Source organism: Trachemys scripta, chromosome 7 (assembly GCF_013100865.1).
Source record: "Trachemys scripta elegans isolate TJP31775 chromosome 7, CAS_Tse_1.0, whole genome shotgun sequence".
Taxonomy (NCBI): Eukaryota; Metazoa; Chordata; order Testudines; family Emydidae; genus Trachemys; species Trachemys scripta.
Genome location: NC_048304.1, coordinates 52,235,829 through 52,254,166, shown reverse-complemented (window position 1 = coordinate 52,254,166; position 18,338 = coordinate 52,235,829). Strand labels below are relative to the sequence as shown.

General features: G+C 43.5%; 1 protein-coding gene across 1 annotated transcript; it reads right to left on the bottom strand.

The window, feature by feature from the left end:
• Nucleotides 1-4,043: 4,043 nt before the first annotated feature.
• RHOA (ras homolog family member A) lies at nt 4,044-15,902 on the bottom strand. Its single transcript, XM_034776333.1, has 3 exons — nt 15,756-15,902; nt 7,008-7,138; nt 4,044-5,364 (listed from the first exon to the last, which is right to left on the bottom strand). The coding sequence occupies exons 1-3, from the start codon at nt 15,787-15,789 to the stop codon at nt 5,191-5,193; spliced, it is 339 nt and encodes a 112-aa protein (XP_034632224.1). The 5' UTR covers nt 15,790-15,902; the 3' UTR covers nt 4,044-5,190.
• Between the last annotated feature and the right edge of the window lie 2,436 nt (nt 15,903-18,338).

Genomic DNA, 18,338 nt, shown 5'->3' with positions numbered 1-18,338 from the left:
ACATATTCTAGCAGCTAAAATTTAATAAACTAGACTTGGTTCAACATTAAAATCCTCACCACATGTTCCAGCAACAGGGCAGACCAAATTCTCATGTCAGAACTCCTCATAAAATCCAAAGGCTGGTTCCTTTTTTTCCCTCCTTAGGTAAGAGAGAGCGCAATAACGCGAAAAAGAAAATACCTAGGGTATTTTTGCCCCTCACTTTTATAGTCCAGCCACCCTTTGAAATGCATTTTCCTGAAGGTCAGCCCCTAGTTAAGTTCCTTTTTACTGACAAAGACCGAGTCTCATGATGATGGAGATTCCATGTTGGTGTTTGCTAAAATGCAGATTGAGCTGTTCCTGCTCCCTGCTGTTGAGGAAGAACAGGCACTAGACTGGTGATTGCCAATCAACTTTGATGACATCTGGGTCGAGGCAACAGCTAGTCCTTGAGAAACCGGTTTACCTCCTTCCCGGACTTGTCTTGTAAACACATTTCAGTCATAATTTCAGCATATGTTCAGAGCTTTATAATGGTGTTATACACATTTCACCACATTATTGATCAGTGAGTTATTAGTTTTCAAATGATAACTCACAAGGCATATTTTGTACAAAGAGCATTACAGGGGTGTGTAGGGTGTGAATATATGGGTACATTTAGCATCTAGATCTTTAATAAAAATTAAATAGCATTGAACTAATCCCTACAGAATCCTGCTAGAAACAGCTCCACATATTGATACCCACCATTACTAACTACATTTTGAGAGCTGTCTGTGAGCCAGTTTTTAATGTCTTGTTAATTCCATATAACAACACTTTGATTTAAAAAACTTGTATGTGGTACCAAGTCAAATGCCTTGGAGAAATCCAAAGTATATTGTATCATTGCAGATGCCTTTATCAATCAGACCTGTAATTCTGTCAAAAAAAAGACAAAAGATTTCTGTGACAAGCCTTATCTTCCATGAAACCAAGCTAACCAGCATTATCAACAAAGAATTAGATGTTAAAAATAAAGACCAAAATGAACTCTTTCATTATTTTATCCAGGATTGATGTCAGGCTAAATAGGCTGTAGGTCCCAGGGGCATCCCTTTTACCTTTTTAAAATATTGGAACGACATTGCCAGTCCTCTAAACCTTTGGCATTTCCCTTCTTTTCCAAGATCTATTAATTTTTAACACCAGTGGTTTAGAGCACTTCTCAGCTATTTCAAGACTCTTGGGTGCACAGTGACTCTTGGGTGCACAGTATCTGGGCTTTTGATTTTAAAAGGTTTGAGTTTAGCCAATGCTGCCTCACATCTTTCTTTGTTACAGATAGTAAATTTTCTATTCCATCCACATCATCCTCTGGGATGGATACATCCTGCTGCTTTGTTCCAAATACAGAACAGAAATAGTTACAGTGTATAAACCAAGAGATTTTTTTACCCCAACTAAGCTCTTGGCATCAATACTATCTTGTTGCAATGAGGCTCAGTCCTGTCTCTGTAACCTTTTATCACATTTAAATTTGTTGCCTTTTGATTTCAGCATCTGTCTCTTTTTTCCACCAAAACCTTTCAACAGGGAAATAAGAAACAACACATAGCCCAATGCCAGGAAACTTGCATGCTCATATGCTTTGTGTCAGTTAGGATCAGCACATCTGACTGTCTCACATTCCCCGCATTTAGGAATTTATTTTGTCTTAATGCTGCTGAGGTCACTGTGAAGGGTTTGATGAAGCTGGGGTATGTATTGGTTGGAGATGTCATGAAAGACTTAGGGAATGTTGGAGTACGTTATTGACAGCATTGTAGGCTATATGAAGGTCGAAAAGAATCCACGAGTCTTTCCCCTTACATTATGGGGTTAGGGGAGTGTGTCCTATGCAACCATACCTGACTAAAAGGAATTTTTGTTTGCTCCAAGCGTAGTTTTTCATAGGGCTTTGGCATATCTCAGTGCATAGCTCCCTTCAGTCAGGGAGAAAGAGAGCTGCACCCACCTGGGAATCAGAGGAGGAAACTGTGCTGCTGAAATGACTCCTAGCTCTGTCAACCCTTCTGAACCTATGAACACATCAATATATGATGAGTGCCAGCTTGGCCAACACCAGGGATTGAACCGATAAGCTCCTGCACTAAATGCATGAGTCTTTGCAGCTTGTACTCAGCCTAAGACTAGTCAAACTCTCCTCCTCTGTGGATCGGCACAGGGGGACCAGTGTGCACACAGTGAACAGTGGGTCGCACAAGCAAACTAACAAATGACTAAAATGTGAAAACCATGGTGTGAATCAGCAGAAAAAAATTGGCAAGTCATGTGAATCTGGGCTGGTCTACACTAGGGGCGGGGGGGGGATCGATCTAAGATACGCAACTTTAGCTAGGCGAATAGCGTAGCTGAAGTCGAAATATCTTAGATCGAATTACCTGGGGTCCACACGGCGCGGGATCGACGGCCGCGGCTCCCCCGTCGACGCCGCTACCGCCGCTTGCTCTGGTGGAGTTCTGGAGTAGACGGGGAGTGTGTTCGGGGATCGATATATTGCGTCTTAACGAGACGCGATATATTGATCCCCGCTAGATCGATTACTACCCGCCAATCCGCCGGGTAGTGAAGACGTACCCTCTGTTTCTTCTCACTGTGTGGATCACACAACCATCCCTTTCCCCACATAGATCAACAGCAGCTTGAATCCTTTCACTTCAGATCCCTAGCTTCGACCCACTAACAGTTTTTTTTCCTGTTAGATGCTAGGGTTCTTTGCTACAGTGACCTTGCACAAGTTCTCTGCTAATATGAGAAGGGGGAAAAGCAGTGTTTTGCAGCTCTTCCCTGTCTTCTACATGGGGGGGGAGGGGGAGAAGAGGAAGTTATTGCTTTACTAAATTGCATGGACATTTAAACAGCACTAAAAGATGAGATTTGAACTCCTGCTCTCCTCTTTTCTGGCTTAGGAAATTTCCTTAGGCTACAGGGATGGATGGTGAAGGAGTTAAGAGTCGGTCTGTCTCAAATTAGAGTTCAGCAGGTTTAACTTGGTGCCTGTTTTCCATCAGGGAGAACAGTTATACAATGGTCCATCGACAAATACTCCCACAGTGTAACTGATCTCAACACATCCTCACACGAGAAGCAGCAATATGGCCACAGGCCAGGCCCAGACATGTTTTAGGTTTGTTGCAAGAGGGTACAATGAAAAACGAGACAATCCACACACACAAAAATTGGTTATTTCCGAATTCTTATTATTCTTATTATCAATATATTTTTCATCAAACCACCATGAGTGCTGTTAGAATTGCTCAACGTTTGCATTTTGCTTTAGGTTTTGCTCTTTCAATGAGATTTTTACACTTTAAAGGTTTAAAGCGCCTGTTAAAACTGAACTCTGTAACCCAGTGTTAACATACTACCACTCTCATGTCCATATACGAATACAACGAGTATGGCACAAGTTCTGTATCTACAGGTCTCCCACACTCCTTTGTGGCACAGGGCACACAGCTCACACATACCATTACTAGATGCTCCAGAGACAGGGGGAACATCAAAAAGAAACTGCCCGGGTGTAAGAGGTACATTCTGTGGGTAGCACAGGACACACTCGACAACACTCATGCATGCTGCTGCTGCAGGGTGTGCACCCAACACCCTTCCTCCTACTGACACATCACCTCCTGCTACACTCTACTCACATGCGCAAGAAAGTAAGTGAACTTGAACTGTTGCAGCAGCTAAGTGTCTGGGAGCTGATGGTCTAGTTTGAAGGGTCTTTCACAAGAGATTCCTCAAGGGACAGAGTTTCATTTTTGGGCACTAAAGAGCACGGAGACGCTGGAATTCAATGGTTGGGCTCTGCCACTCTCAGAATTTGCTGCAGGCTCCAGCGTGGAATCCATTGCTGCTAAAGATATTCAAGTGCCTGGATGTGCCGGGTGAATTTCTGACGTAGTTCTATCAAAATGAGATTTTTGTCTGAGCCTGTCAAATGCAGGGCCTCAGGGCAGCTGCATAACAAATATCCTGCAAAGAGGAACACAAACACTAGGATACCGGGAGCTTAGAAAACTGCCTTTATTCTATTAGTTGTTGGAAAAAAGAAATAATACAGAAAAGAAGAGTTTAGTTGGCTGCAGATCAGCAAGAAGTTCACAGATGGGAGTTTGGCCACCAGGTGGTAACCAATACATAAAGAACTTGCATTTTTATAGCCTTGAGCTGAGTCCAGCAGGTTAACTTAAAGCTTCTGAAATGTTCAGTTGCCTTGAGTGTGAATAGGCTGCCTTTTCCTGGCTCCTAAGGCAGGTGCTGGAAGATCACAGAAAAAACCTCTTCCTGGGTGCAGAGATTAGAATTTATACCATACAAATGGGTCAGACACTTACAAACAAACAGGGAGGTGGGGGAGGAATCAGCTGCTTTCCACTCACCTTTATTTTCAAATAAACTTTCTTAAAAAACAAACAAAACAAAAACAAAAACAAAAACAAAACAAACAAAAACAGAAAAACCTTACTCAGGGATTACAAGTAACAGTAGTAGGAAATCCAATTATACAAAAAAATACTACACTGCGGCTGGGGCATATAGATTTATTTTTGGTACCATACATTTAAGTGGCACTAATTAAATGGTAACTAAAAGGTAACTAACACGAAACTACAGAACTGTCACTTTTCATAGCTAGATGGGATCTGTTATTTCAGGGTGGTCACAGTTTCAAAATATCGTTTTACACCCAATGCAGCCATGAAAAAACAAATCTTCCTAAAATGTGAAAGCACTGGCGTTATTCTGGACTCCACATACAGCCATGTAGCTCTTGTACCCAATTTGAAGGTACACTAGTTATAAAATAGTTACAGCCCAATTCTCAGGGTTACCAGCTTTTTCCTCTTTCTAGAAAGAAGCAAGAAGTTAGAGAATTGTCTTCAATTAGTGCCTGGCACATCCTGCACGTGCAGACATTTGTTAAAGGAATGTTGACGTTACTTGTGTGCACAGATGAATTTGATGCAGACTGTTATAAAAATCATAGTTGGCTTCTAAATATTGGTAGCAAGATGATTTGATTTTTAAATCTCTTAAGTAAATTATTATAGATAAATGAAAAAGGCCAGTAATCATACACTAAGATTAATAAACAGCACTTCAAAATTAATCAAGTGCAGGGTGCTGCCTGGGCCGTCTTCCCTTGGCCATGCTTTACAAGAGAAGGCAGCCAGATTTTTTCTTGCCACGCCGGGCTTGCAAAGCAGCTCTAGTGGCCATTTCAAAAACCTCCCTCACACCGTCTTTGGTCTTTGCAGAGCACTCCATGTACCCGAATGCACCAATGCGGTTTGCCATGTCTCTGCCTTCTTCAGGTTTGACTGGCTCCTGTGGAATACAACAGTAAAAGCAAATTAGTAGGGTCCAACAATGCACCTGAATAGGTCATTCCTTTCATCATCTTCCAGGTTTGCCAGAAGTGCAAACTACATACTCTGTTTAAATCCCATCTGGAATCTTCTAAAATGCATGTTTATTTTCTGGATTAAGACCCAGTTTAATTAAGAATAATGTTAAACACATTTTCTTTCCCACAGGTTGTAACACCACCACCTCACGTTACTGAAGAATTTTTAAAATCTCATTTACCTCATCACTTCATTTATTTACATTTTGGACAATGAAAATGATAGCCCAGTTTGGATCAGTCAGTGTCAATTATTTCTAGTCCATTTCTTGAGGGTCCAATTCTCATGTCATAGTATAAAAGCTTCAACATTTGTGTTGCAAACGCTTCAGGGGAATATATGTTTAAACAAACAGTTGCCATTGGCAATTTAAAAGTCATGGAACCAGTGACTTAATGATACTTGGGAAGTAAAAGCAATTTTACAAGTCATTACCGTAGCAGTACCAAACTCCTCAGCAATATTAATAGCTACAAAAATTGCCATGTCACTTTTTGTTTAAAAGAAACATTATGCCAGGACAGTCAAGTTTGCTTATTTGGGCAGGGTATTCTCATGCTGAAGGATCACTACTTTTTACTAGACCTGGTATGCTGCTGTTGGGGATTGTTTCAAAACGAAACACATTTTGTCTTTACTCATGAACAAACCAAAGCAAGGCTGTTCAAGTTATTTAAAACCACTGTCCAATGTAATGGTTTCTTTGTGGGACAGTGTACTCTGAGTACCGGATAAATGGTATCCTACATGGTAACCTAAGCGTCTATTTTGTTGTGTATGTGCTTGGTGTGTTGATTTTACCTCATCACTAACCTCCCAACTCTTCTAGAGCCACTCTTCCAATCTGGGGCATTCATCTACCAATAGTCTAACTGATGAGAAAGAAATTCTTCATTTCTTTGACCTTTACTGCTAGGAAGCCCCAAGAAGGTTAGAAAAGCATCATTTGGTGCCTCTGACAAGATCCTTCGTAAGAGGCTACTAAAGAAAATATCCAACTGCAACTGGGCATTGTTTGGCTCTTTAACCTCTGTATTTAACAACTTAGTTCTGACTTAAACTATGAAACCATAACACTTAAGTAACAGATTGTGTTTATTTTTCATCTAAAAGAGGCTTTCAATTTTCTGTCCGGAATAACTGTCATTTCCAGCCCGTTCTCTATGATCTGTATTGCTCTGAACATTTTCCAATTTCAATACAAGCCCCACTTAGCTATTTCCCACAGATCATCACTTTGTTCCTGAAACTTCATTGCAGGGCTGAGTCAAAACACACCCAGGGTGACCTGCTCTACATCAGCTTAGCAAGAAACAGGAGCACACAGAAGAGGGATGGAGGAGACAGGATGCGATAAAGGAATCTAACACTTCTTCTACCTAGCGGAGCCAAACTGCACTAGAGAAGGATTAGGAGAGAAGTAGCTTTGTTCCAGGATATGATGCTGAGGGGATGGTGTCCAGGGAAAGCTGCCAATCAGTGCAGACACTTAGTTAATGTGCTCATTAGCCATATTACAAAAACTGTCACGTTTTATTGTAAGAAGGACAGAAAGATGCTTGCCTGCTTCATTTTGGCCAGCTCCCGTCGTGTGTGCTCATCATTTCTTAAGTCCTTCTTGTTTCCTACCAGGATGATAGGCACATTGGGGCAGAAATGTTTCACCTCTGGGGTCCACTTCTCTGGTATGTTTTCTGGAGGGAGGAGGAGGAAAAAAAAGCAGAAGTGGCTCGTAATCCACATACGAGACTAAAGAAAAGTGTTTGGGGCAGTTTTCTTTTTAAGATCATCTCTGCTTTCTGACTAGAACTATGCTGCTTTATCCCACGAAATTTCATTCAGCTTCTGGTGAGATATAAATCACTAATCATCACATTTCCTCCCTCTTGTTGCAACTACCACCAAATACACAAACATTCTAAAGCCAGGGCCTGTCACCTTCCCAAATTCCTGTTTGAAGTGGTCTCTCATTTCCATTTTTCTGGTCACTAGCATGTCCATTTCTCCAAGCCCCATTCATATCCAGAAAGTCAGGCCCCATGCTCTGCATGTACACAAGGCCTTAAATAATCATCTCTCTGAAACCAAACCTACCCACAAGTTTTAGACTTTTGGTGCACATGAAGGCAAGACTGGGGATCCATCTCTCTCAGCGCTGAGACTGTCCAAATGAAACAGATGATATTTCATGATTGTTATATGACTTGGCAGGTGTTCAGCCACCCGGAGGGAATGGTCTGACAAATGTTGGAACTATTGCCTACATGAGCTTTGTGAGAACAAGACTCCAACACCACAGCAGAGGAAATTCCTACACCAGACCTCAAACAAACCTGTCCAATCATGGTCTCCAGAGCACAACCCATACACGCTAAAGGAGAATTTAGTTTCCTTTGCCACAACTATCAAGGAAATGCTATTCCCCATAAGCAACCCCAATAACTTGTTCAACTGCACCGTGAGTGAAGGCTAAGAAACCTGTGCATTAGAGCATGGGAAGTAGAGATGGCATCATATCTACCTCAACAAAACTCAAACACAGCTTAACAACCAGGCATTTGGGGGAAACCCCTGGCATGCAGAAAGACCAAATAGCAGGCTACAGTGTTATGAGCAAAGCTCTTACCCTACACAAACCCGGTATATTCAATGAGACAGACAGATGAAAGCAGTATCTTTCAAGACTGTCCCATCAAGCTTGCTGTTTTAGCTCAGTGCAACTAATGGGCAACTCCACAGGCAGAAGGAAGAATGCCTCAATGTTTCCTCTAATTTTTTTCCATCCATGTGCAGAATGAATTTTGCTTTGTGCACCAATATTGAGGTAATGTGCAGATGTGCGCCACCAGTAGGAACTAAAAACCTAGCTATATTTTTTTTTTTTAAGTTACCATAGGGATATTACTCCAGCAAGGACAGGTTAGGCATTCTAGAACTCACTACTTGAAAAAATTAAATTTAAGAGTAAGAGAAATAAAAATTATGACATGCATAGACTAGTAAAAAAACTCAAACAACAGCACTTTGAAAGAATAAAATTACAGAGGATATATGTGCACTGCAGAAAGTACCAAGAAGTAACAATAATAATAATAATAATAATAATAGTACCACCAGTATGTGTTGGGAGGTGGGCAAGAGACAGAGTGAGAGAGACAGACCGATGCTGCCTCTAAGTAGATCAGCACTCACCAGTCTGAATGCTGCTTGTTCAGACACAGCAGCACCACCACCAGTTCCGTCCCACTTCTGAGCCCTGTTGTGTCCCCTCCCACCCCCAGCTCTGTGGAGATGGGGTACCGGGGGGGAGGGGGAGGGCAGGAGACATCCTGACATCAGCAGCTCCCCACTCTGCATAGCAAGCAGGAGGCTGCCAGGAGCAGCTGGCCAGGGGCTCCAAGGCAAAGGGCAGGAGCAGCGCAGCACGGGGGGAGGGGCACCTGACATGCGCGGCACTTGATCATACCTGCGCAGCCACACAAGAGTTGCAGCTTAGAGGGAACACTGCTCTGGACCACCTCTGGGACCCAGAGGGAAGTGGACATTCCTTTATACTGTCTCTCAGGGAGCTGATACAACAATGCAACTGTTTGGCCTGGGGGTGGAAGTCACTGTCAACACTCCGATAGCTGGCAGTCCTCATCTACAACATGGCCAAGGATTAAACTTTCCACACCAATAAACCCCAGAGAATGGAGTCTATTCCTGTGTGAATCCAAGAGTTCCAGCCTAGTGCTTTTTCTCATTGGCCACCATCACTGCCCAAGATCTCAGGCTCAGGCTCGATCTCAGGCTCAGGCAACATTTGAAAACATTGCTCATGGACAGGATACAGACTGGCTGCCACTTCCAAGATGGGAGGAAGTGAACTGAGGCCCTCAAATGCTGATCCCATCTGAGCTAGGGAGAGTTTCATACAGGCAAAGGATGGCACCCCTTCGGTCTCTGGCATTAAAACAGAGCTCACCATTGCTGGAGAGGAATCTCCTGGCCATCTCAGTCCCTGGCACCAAGGGCTCCTTGGCTCTGACAACTTGGGATAACTACCCACTCTGGAATGACCTCAGAAAGTCCCCTTCCTGCTGCAACTAGCTTCTTGTTCTAAGCCTGGAAGTTGGTAGATCAAATGGACTCTAGGGATAAGATATGGTTTCAGTAGATGATGGTCTATTGTTATTTGTATTACAGTAGCACCTAGATGCCTTGAGATTGGGGCCCTGTTCTCCTGGGCACTGTATAGACCTATAGTAGCAGTCCCTGCCGCAAAGAACTGACAATCCAAATAGAAACGACAGAGGGAAAAAGAGACATATAGCGGTAAAGGAACTTCCCCAAGGCCACACAGCAGATCAGTGGCAGAGAGTCTGGAAGAGAACCAGGTCTCCAAAGTCCCAGTCCAGTGCCTTATCCACTGGACTAAATCCCAGCTTGCAGTCTGCCCAGGAAGTGCTAGAGAATCAGGTCACTGAGGAAACCCCAACTCAGACCTCACGGTCCATCCTTGAGCAGCTCTTTGCAGCTGACAGTGATGTACCCTCTCAGCCCAGACTCAGTCTATCTCAGCGGTTCTCAAATTTCATTGCACCACAACCCCCTTCTGACAACAAAGATTACTACAGGACCCCAGTGCCTTGTATAACTCTAGAATAATTATTATATTTGAAATCAAAATGCATTATAAGGCCACATCTACAAAAAAACAGCCGCTAAATATTTCAATTCACAATCCACTCGCAAGACAATCTTTATATCCAGCAGTAAAAAATAAATATGCACCTAATGAGAGAGGTGAGCTTGTATTGATGAACACAAAGGCTTGAAGCAGGGCTCTGTGTGGGTGAGGTAAAGATGGAAGCCCTGTATTTGTTTTTCAGTAAAGTCAGTGCTGAAAACCCAGCTTCACACAGGTAGGTGGATGAAAATGGCATGAGTGCTTTCAAAGTTGCAGATGACAGCTCTGGATATTCTTCACACACAGCAATCCAGAAGTTAGCAAAGGGTTGTTCAGAAAATTTCAGCATCAATGTCTCATAACAGGAAAGAGCCATTAATGTTTCTTTCACTATAAAGTGACACAACAGCACTTGCAGTCACTTCTGCATTAAAGGGATTTCTAATCCATGCCTGTTTTCTGATCCTTTACAGGGAAGTACTCCCAAAGCTGCAGTTTAAGGCTTTCCAGGTGGCTGATAATGAATTGCAAATCATATTTTGGCATGGCATTTTCATCCAAAAAGTTATCCAGTAAAAAGCACCCTTCAAAACTGCTACAGTCCACACGAGCATACCACAAGGAAAATTTCTTGAATCAACTTTTGATTTTGTCAGTGAGAGAAAAGATGAAAGTACCTCGTACTTGAAGTGAGGTACTGGCATTCAAAAATGTCTGCCAGGTAAGCTAGCAAAGCAAGCCACTTGGTATCTGCAAACTTTTCCACCAGTGGGGAATCTTTGAATGAAAAATTCTCACGTCCTCTCTGAGCTCAAACAAACGATGGAGAATCTTTCCCCGAGAGAGTCACTGAATTTCTGCGTGTTAAAGTAACTGACGGTGCTCAGCTCTCATCTCGTCAAACAAAACTCCAAACAGACACACACTTGTTGAGCTACTCTTGATGAAGCTGACTGTGCGAACTTGTTTTAGAATGGGTGGCATTTTTTTGCAACTAGGTCTTGCCTGTGTATAATACAGTGAGCCCAAACTGCTTGCAGTGCAACAGCCTGCACTTGAGTGACTATCTCACTGTTTTTTTCCCGTCTCGGCACAAGCACCGTCCCTGCAAATTCCTACACAGCACTGTTATTCCAAGCCAGAATCAGAGACAAAAGCATCCAAAAGTGCAAAGAGCTGTTCCCCTGTAGCATGCTGTGGTAATGGCTGGTAGAACAGAAATTCTTCTTGGAGTTTTTCCATCACTCTCAAATTTTATGTATGTCAGTATCTGAACAGCATCAGACACATCCATCGTTTTGTCAAGCTGAATGGCAAAAAAGGACTTTGCTTGATTTTGGCAATCACTTGCTCAGTCACGTCATTTGCCATCCGTGAATACACCCCTTGCAATGATTCAATTCTCCTGACACTAAGTTGAGTTGCTGCACTTTGCCCCACCATAATTGAAAACACTTTCTTGGCACATGGCAGAAAAAAAGTTTCTCTGATATTGTGTGGTGTCCCAGTTTTAGCTATCCAGTATGACACATGAAAGATGTCTCAAGGGCTCTCTTATCTCCTGTAGTTGCCATTCTCAGTGCTCTTTTCTAGCCCTGTAGCTCTCCTAGCTTTTGCTGGGGAAAAATTGAGCAGTTTTGTTTGAAGAGAACTGTGCCGTGTCTGCAAGTGCCATAATGTTTTAGATGGTTTTTAAGCTCTCCTTTGCCAGAACTTCACCACACACGACACACTGTGCCCATGGGTCTTCCTCAAAGCCAGTCCATGTAAATCCATATTCCAAATATTTCGGATGGTATTTGGGGTTTCTTTTCTTTCTTTTTTTTTTTTTAAAAACTGCTGTTTGGATCCTTGTTGTGAACTCTTCTTTAGCTATTAGTGGCAATCGACTACCCTCCATTACCCCTCTTTCCTACACTTTTCTTCAGAAAACGGTTCATTGCTAAAATTATTTCTACATCAACTTTTCAAACTGGCTTCAACCATAACACATGCCAGGTCCTTGCTAGGAAACTACACAGGTTTCTGAGTAGACAGAAGTGATGCACAGAGCCAGGGTTAGGGAGTGGGAAGCAGGGGAATTGTCTGTGGCCCCATGCCATAGGGGGCATGCAGCTAAAGTTGCTCAGGCTGGGGTTCTGGCTGCCAGCAGGGGCTGAAATTTGTGGCAAGAAACTCAGGGTAGGGGGTGGGGGAGAAAGTGCCCCCCACCCTCTCTGATACCCGTGCAGTTTCAGCCCCAGCCCCACAGTCAGGGACTCTATCTAGGTGTGCAACGATTAATCAATTGTCTCAGCGAAGTTTCTGCCTATCAAAGGGGAGCTCCTTATTAGTATTCTACAGCAGTGGTTCTCAAACTTTTTTTTTCGCGGACCACTTGAAAATTGCTGAGGGTCTCGGCGGACTACTTCAGGATCTTTCCAAATGTTGTTTGTACTGTTAGCTAAGTATTGTTTTGGATTCAAGTGTTTTGGATAAAAGCACTATATATTAAAATATGAGTTTTGTGTTTTTATTTGTAGAACTGATTCTTTTTTTTTTTTTTTTTTTAGTATCAGTAGTCTTACCTTTCTAATGCGATTGATGTGCCCTCTCTCCCCCGCTGTGGCAGTCCCCAAGCTGTGGCTGGGTAGGAGGGCCGTCTCTCCCTGGCAACCACAGCCCTGGAGCTGGGGAAAGTCGCCTCTTTCCCTCGCTGTGCAGCCCTGCACATCCCAAATTCCCCCCACCCTCTGCGCGGCTCCACTAATTAGGTGGGTGGCCCTTCATTGTCTCATGTGCGGCCGCCCAGGCACGCATCTTAGAGGGAACTATCCACGGACCACCTGAATGGAGCTTGCTGACCACAGGTGGTCCACGGACCACAGTTTGAGAACCTCTATTCTAGAGCTCCCTAGGGAATTCAGAGAGCTGAAGCCAAGATGCCCAATGCATCATGACAGCAGTGGAAATGGACAGAGCTGCCATATCAGCTGCATCTATGGAGGCTTGTAGCAATGTTCTAGCCGATAGTTGACCATGAGCTATGATGGCCTGGAACTGTTCATGATGTTCTGTTGGAAGGTGGTTCAATAGACAAGGTGACTTTTGATGGTATGACTGTACTTTGCCACAAGGGCTTGATAATTTGTGATCCTGAAGTGTAGCGTCGCAGACAAATAAGCCATATGGCCCAAAAGGTCAAGCTGTTTTGATCCTTATTGTATGCGGTCAATTTAGCATGGCTGCCTGCCACGTTCCTTTACAGCTGAAACAACCACGGAGTTAGGTGAAGGGTGTGAAAATAAAAATTCATAATCCTTGGCTGGTACATATTTCTTATTGGTGCACTTGAACATGGGTGGTACAATTGCCAGAGTCTGCCAGATGGTTTTGCCAGGATCAAGAAGGACTTCATTTATGGGTAAGGCCATCCACACAAAAGGTGACATTCGCTGAGACTCTTGGACCTATTCTAGGGGAATCTATAGGGAGTATAGAATTTCCTTAGATCCTGAACTTGCTTAAAGTTGTTTGGCATGCAGGGTGGGGAAGGAATGACAGCTTCATCTGGGAAAGATGAGAACATGTTAGTTTGTGGAATATCCTTCTTACCCACTCTGGCCTCCTGTTCCTCAAAAGGTTCCTTCCTGCAACTGAGGTGGTGGAGGAGGAAGAGATGGAGTAGGAGACTACCTGTCCTGACAAGAAATGTTATGTGCTCATGAAAATTGCTGTCAGTAGGCAGACCAAGGATACAAATATAGCCTCTGAAGGGAAACATTAGGCATAGGACGTGGCATCCACTGTTGCTCACACCAAGGGGAAGGAGCACCAATGTCTCTCACATGAGTACTCCTTTTCCCTATAGGCATCAGGAAGAGAGCCTCCATACTGGTAGGTAGGGGAATCTTGCACCAAAATGTGACAAGCTCTGCCTACCTCAGAAATTGCTGGGAAATCGAGTAGTACCACAAAGAGTTGTAATTCTGGTGACCATGATGACCTTGGTAGTGATAGGTCATTATGGTCACCAGAATTACAACTCTTACAATTAAAATACGTACCGATTAAGAGGGGAGACTCTCTCATTGGAGACATACAGGTCCTTGGAGCACCTAAATTCCTGCCGTACTGGGTGAGTTAGGGGAGCTGAGAGAGGGGTCTGATTCGATGAGTCCCTTACAATGAAGTCATTGGATACTGAGGATGTTGACTGACTTGATGAGGTTGACTATCTTGAAGAATGAGTAGCATGAGATGGCTTACACTTCTACAGTACTCAGGGAATTATGGGGCTAGGTACCGGAGACTGCAGAGTAAGGTCCATCAGTACTGTCTTGACAGACGCAAAATGTTTCTCCTTGCTGCTCTGGTCATGCTTAGATGGTAGTGGAGTCAGTTTAGGTTCCAAAGCCCACTTGGAACCATGGCTCCTAAATGAACTCAGGGCCTTGGAAACACTATTGGTACTAGAAGAGCCTGAAGCCTCAGCAGTACTCAGCCCAGGACCTGAGGGGTCAGAAAATGGGTGAAATCTGCCAAGACTGAGATATTTTTGAGACAAGCTCTTTGTGGGGAGATCTGGAACTCCTTGTCTTACAGGCCTTCCCAGTACCTTCTGACATCTTTTCTTTTGAAGATCTGGGTGAAAGTGGTGCTGAATAGACAGGGCACTATGCTCACGTGCAGGCTGATATACAGGGGTTCCACTGACCTAGATCCAGGGCAGGAAGAAGAGAGCACTCCATCATGAGGAGTTCAAGTTTTATCGTTTTTTTCTAGCCTTGCTCTTAAGGGCTGCACAAAAATTACACTTCTGAGGGATGTGCATGTCCTCTGAGCAGCGAATACACTTGGAATGTCCATTGTTAACGGGTATAGCGTCCCAGCAAGTGAGGCAACATTTGAATCCTGGTCATCCTGGCATACCCCCATAATGGAGGAAAAGGACTCCTCGGGTGTGAGTGAGGGAAATAAAGACCCTCAAAAATAAATGAAATAAAAATGGCAAACTACACTAATTAAACTATGAGGAGTCTGGTGGCAACTTAAAGCCTAACAGATTTATTTGGGCATAAGCTTTTGTGGGTAGAACACCCACTTCTTCAGATACATGGAGTGAAAGTTACAGATGCAGGCATAAATATACTGACACATGAAGAGAAGGGAGTTACCTTACAAAAACACGGCTACCCCTCTGATATTAAAATAAACTAAACTTCAATAAAAAGCTAAACTAGAAATAAAGGTGGCAAACTTAACCAACAGTGAAGTAGGCATGCTAGATGCTCCGTCTCAGTTGGAGGAGACTGAGAAGGCACTGAGGGCAGTTTGCCTGCACAACCCTATATATCCTCAGCAGGAGGCACAAGGAGGCGTAGGGCACACGCATTGGTTGAATGGGTACTGCTACTGAAAGTCTCCGATCAAAGGCAAATGGGGTGCACATGCACCTGAATTGGAGCACCCAGAGGAACACTACTGGAAGAACAAAGATTCATTACACAAAATATTGAAGCTAACATTGCAATGTATATACAAACGTGGTTAGTAGAAATCAGAATTGCCACTCATTAAACCATGGATAAATGAATTAAAGGCTGCAAGGTACAGTCCTAGGGATACAGGAAACCTGGTTTGGATTCAGTTTTACTTACCTAAACTATCAGGACTATCAATTGAAAAACACATAAGTATAACATCGGTGTCTGGATATGACAGAGGCCTAAGTCGATCATAATCTTCTTGTCCTGCAGTATCCCACAGGGCCAACTCAACCTACAGAAAAGAATGAAGGCAGTTAGCCAAAATCATCAAGGGGAAATCTGATTCAAGTGTGAGTAATCCAAGCAAACTAGAGAGTGGATTTCAGTGAACATGACTCAACAGGAGGGGAACACAGTGCACTCCACTTTCACAAATGGAAAATGAGGCATTGTCTATTCCCTGCGTCCAAAAATCAATTTAACATATTGACAAGATTTTCCATTATACCAGTGGTCACCCCTACACCTCTGAAGAGTGGGAGCTACCAGAAAAAGAACAGCAAGATGGATGAACTGAAGAGATATAATAGCCTAAAAATAGTTCTCTGAGGCTGGGAAACTACTCTAAACGATCGAAGAGGTCACATTTTCAGTAAAACAGGACTATACATGCACTTGCTTTTCAGGAACTTGGACAGATTAAAAAATTCACCCCACACTCCAACTAAAAGACAAAAATGTCAAAGGGCCACTCATTTCTGTGTAGTTTTACTGAACTTCCACCACCATAGTGGAAACTTAAACCTGCAATTTGCTGATCTTTCTTGTGTGCAACACCCGTTATTGCTAAGGGCTGAATAAATGAGGTCATCTTTTAAGATCTCAATTTGGGGCAGAGCTAGGAGAACTACAGCACAGATTTTTTTGAGGGAAAAAAAAAACCTAGAAAACTATAAACTATACTAAGTACCTACAATAATAAATTTGTAAAACTGCAAATACTAAATGGATGGACCCTATGCAAAATAAAGTTCAGAAACTTTCCAAGCAGCTCTGGTTAAGTGAGACAGGCAGCAACTGGACTCCAAACATCAGTATGCTTGAATGCCAAGCAACTGTCAATTGTTTAACTTATGAAGACAACAGCTCAAATGCTACTCTCAATTATAGGATGCATCTGCCATAAATTTCCAGGAAGGTCGCACTAATGTAACAGAGGGCAGAACTGGGCTCAGAATGAGAAGTTACTTACCAGTAACTTGTTCTTTGTGTCCCCTTTGTACATTCACATTTGTGGGAGCAGGCTCCTGGTGGTGAACACACGGAACCCTCTTCTAAAGAAGTGTCTGCCTGGGAGGTGCACGAGTGCCTTTATGTAGTGCTGAAGGAGCTGCTCTAGACTACATAACAGTGCGTACCCTTTAGCCACCTCAGCTCCTTCTCTGCTTTGAGGGCATCTGTGCATTCCCACTTGTGGGACACTTGTGAGTAGTGTTCCCTGTGATGTTCCCCTCCGGTATTACCTGGACAGGTGATCTGCTAGGTCACTCCAATCCTTAACTCTGGGAGCCAGTCTTACCCTGCTCTGCTGTGAGAGCCCCCACTCCTGGGCTGTTCACGCACAGCCTCTGGCATGTAAGCTGCTCCTTGGATTGTGCAACCAAATGACACTAGCCAATATCTCCAGGCCCAGACACAACCCTGGGAACTTCCATCTTGCAGTGTCCAGTTTTATGCCCTCTGGACGCTGCAAGCTTATATGAGTTCATCAATTTAACAAAGCAATTGATATGTACCAGGCTTGTTATCCCAAGGGGAGTTTCTGACACGCTTCAAACCAAATGCACTGCTTCAGGTAGAACAAACAAACATTTATTAACTGCAAAGATAAATTTTAAGTGATAAGTCAAAGCAAAAGTCAGATTTGGTCGAATGAAATAAAAGCAAAATGCATTCTAAGCTGATCTTAACACTTTCAATGCCCTTACAAACTTAGATGCTTTTCACCACAGGCTGGCAGGTTGCTCTTCAGCCAGGCTCTCCCCTTTGATCAGTGCTTTCAGTCACTTGGTGTGGTGTCTGTAGATGTAGGTGGAAGAGAGAGGAAGAGCCTAGCAAATGTCTCTCCCTTTTATCATGTCCTTTCTTCCCTCTTGGCTTTGCCACCCGCCCCCCCTTCAGAGTCAGGTGAGCACTACCTCATTGCAGTCCCAAACTGGCCAAAGGAAAGGGGTGGGGGGTGACTCACTCGAGAGTCCAACAGATCCTTCTGTTACTGCCTAGGCCAGTGTCCTTTGTTCCTGTGAGGCTGGGCTGGGTTTGTCCCATACCTGATGAGATGTGAACTACCTCTCTGCTCTTGGACAGTTTTTGCTTGGGCTTATTTTAAGCCATGAGGATACATTTTCAGCCTCATAACTACATATAGTAATGTTATAGGTTATAATTTCATGTAACATTACTGTAACAACAATGCATCATGAGCCTTCCGAAGACACCCGGCATGACAAACTTTGCATTGGATACCACACAATCATTTTACAAGGATGACCATGGAGGTGCTGGGTGTTCCCCCGAGGTACAGAGCACCATGTTCCCTTAGGAAGAAGGCACGCAAGGACTGCTCTAATAAACTTGGACTGCAGCACTGTCCTACCCAATTTCGCATCGCAGTTCAATTTCAAAAGAAAAATGCCTGGTTAAGGTATGCACTGAACTTTATGTTGCTGCTCTCTGTAGGAGTGGCTCCAGTAC

Excerpts from the sequence above, each read along its gene's own strand:
- RHOA (XM_034776333.1), bottom strand. The coding sequence starts at position 15,789 with ATGTGTTTTTCAATTGATAGTCCTGATAGTTTAG. Across the intron at positions 7,139-15,755 it reads TGATAGTCCTGATAGTTTAG|AAAACATACCAGAGAAGTGG; the intron begins GTAAGTAAAACT and ends TCCTCCCTCCAG. Across the intron at positions 5,365-7,007 it reads AGCTGGCCAAAATGAAGCAG|GAGCCAGTCAAACCTGAAGA; the intron begins GCAAGCATCTTT and ends TGTATTCCACAG.